The sequence below is a fragment of the Crocodylus porosus genome, unplaced genomic scaffold (genome assembly GCF_001723895.1).
Source record: "Crocodylus porosus isolate Cpor-Errol unplaced genomic scaffold, CroPor_comp1, whole genome shotgun sequence".
Classification (NCBI taxonomy): Eukaryota; Metazoa; Chordata; order Crocodylia; family Crocodylidae; genus Crocodylus; species Crocodylus porosus.
This window is the reverse complement of record NW_017728916.1, coordinates 3,407,616-3,409,080: the sequence shown is the minus strand read 5'-3', so window position 1 is coordinate 3,409,080 and position 1,465 is coordinate 3,407,616. Positions and strand designations below refer to the sequence as shown.

General features: G+C 52.3%; 1 protein-coding gene across 1 annotated transcript in view; it reads right to left on the bottom strand.

Moving 5' to 3' along the window:
* LOC109310818 (protein Wnt-11b-like) overlaps positions 1–1,232 on the bottom strand; it is a 6,374-nt gene extending 5,142 nt beyond the window's left edge. Inside the window, exons 1-2 of the mRNA XM_019536148.1 lie at positions 1,227–1,232; positions 288–397 (exon numbers count right to left, since the gene is read on the bottom strand). Coding sequence (XP_019391693.1) covers positions 288–397; positions 1,227–1,232 — 116 coding nt within the window. The remainder of the gene's footprint in view (positions 1–287; positions 398–1,226) is intronic.
* Positions 1,233–1,465: the final 233 nt, after the last annotated feature.

Sequence of the window (1,465 nt, the reverse complement as noted above, 5' to 3'; positions counted from 1 at the left end):
GCTCCGCTCTCTTAAAGTGCCGGCCGCGGACCCCCGGGGCGGGGAACAATGGCTCGGGGCAGGGGGCAGCCGAGCCCGGGGCTGGAGGGGCGTGAGGCAGCGGGGGCTGGGCTCAGAGCTGGATCCCAAGCCTCAGCCTCAGAGGTGGCCCCTGTTCCTCGGACCAGGAGCCCTGGCAGCTGGGGGCGCCCTCCCGCCTGGCTGGGAGGCAGGACCCACCGTGGGCTGAATGGCGCTGGGGCCTGCCTCCCGCCCCGCTCCTGCCACACGCCCCATGTCCCCCTCACCTGCCATCCCCTTGCCTCTCCAGGGCTCCTGTGGGAAGGTGCAGGGGGGTTTCCGGTAAAAACAAGGCTTGAATGTAAAACAAATAAGTGTTACGGAAAAGTCTGCTGCACTACTAAAAATAATCCTCCATTTTCCTGTTTCCCCCACCTCTCCCCCCAGCATTGCTGTCAGGCACTATAAAATAGCTCAGCAGCATCCTATCTTGTTACATCTCTGTTGCAGTCAACTTCCCACAAAGCAGTATCTTCAGGCACACCTGGTGCAAACAGTCCCGTCCCCCCCCTTTCACAGGAAGTGCTGTGAAAGATACTGTCAAGTTATGGGACGAAGCTTGGACCTGGAGATAAGAAATGACAGTTGTCCCAGGAACTGCTAAATCTTTTGACATGTGCCTGAAAGGAAGCTTTTGGCTTAAGCTCCATATGCTCTAACTTTGGGTTGCAGCTAGGGGTACAGGCGGCTGTTGCCTAAATACCCAGATAAGTTTGGTCAAGGGGGCCATGGCCTGGCTTTCACCCTTGACAAACCTTTCATCACAGATAAATGCAAGGAGCCACCAGTCACACTCGTGGCATTTCTTTGCATCTCACATGGACAGACATAGCTCAAAATGTTGTCATTTTGACAAGTGACCTGTTCTTAGTTATCAGAGAAATGATCTATTCAAGCTATGGCATTATTTCTGGGGTTTGAGGTCTGACTTCTGACTCAGTTTCCTGTTGAGGTTACTGGTAATTTTTTGTAGTAGGGTATTTTAAATCTACACTGTGTTTGCAATTTCCCCTGTGAATGCATTGAGGGCAGGAGATCTGAACCACCTATCCACTCTGCCTTATCCAAGGTGCCAGGGTATCACAGCACGGTACAGAGACAATGAGCCATGATAGAGATCATTCTTGAATTGAGGGGGTGCCAGTGATGACAGAGGCAATACATACCCCCATTTTGAACGGAACTTTCCAAATTCATGAATCAATCATGAGTGTGGAGACCACTTCGCTAAGCCCCCTAGCAGCATGAAGCCGAGCTACACCCAAATGCACCAGCACTTCACAGTATTATTAACAACCAGCTCATGGGGAGAGAAGGAATGAGAGACGCACAGAGTCACCCCTTTTTTTGAGACTGGGCTGGGATTTGGGGGCTCCCTAGTGATTCCACTCCTGAAACCCTGCTG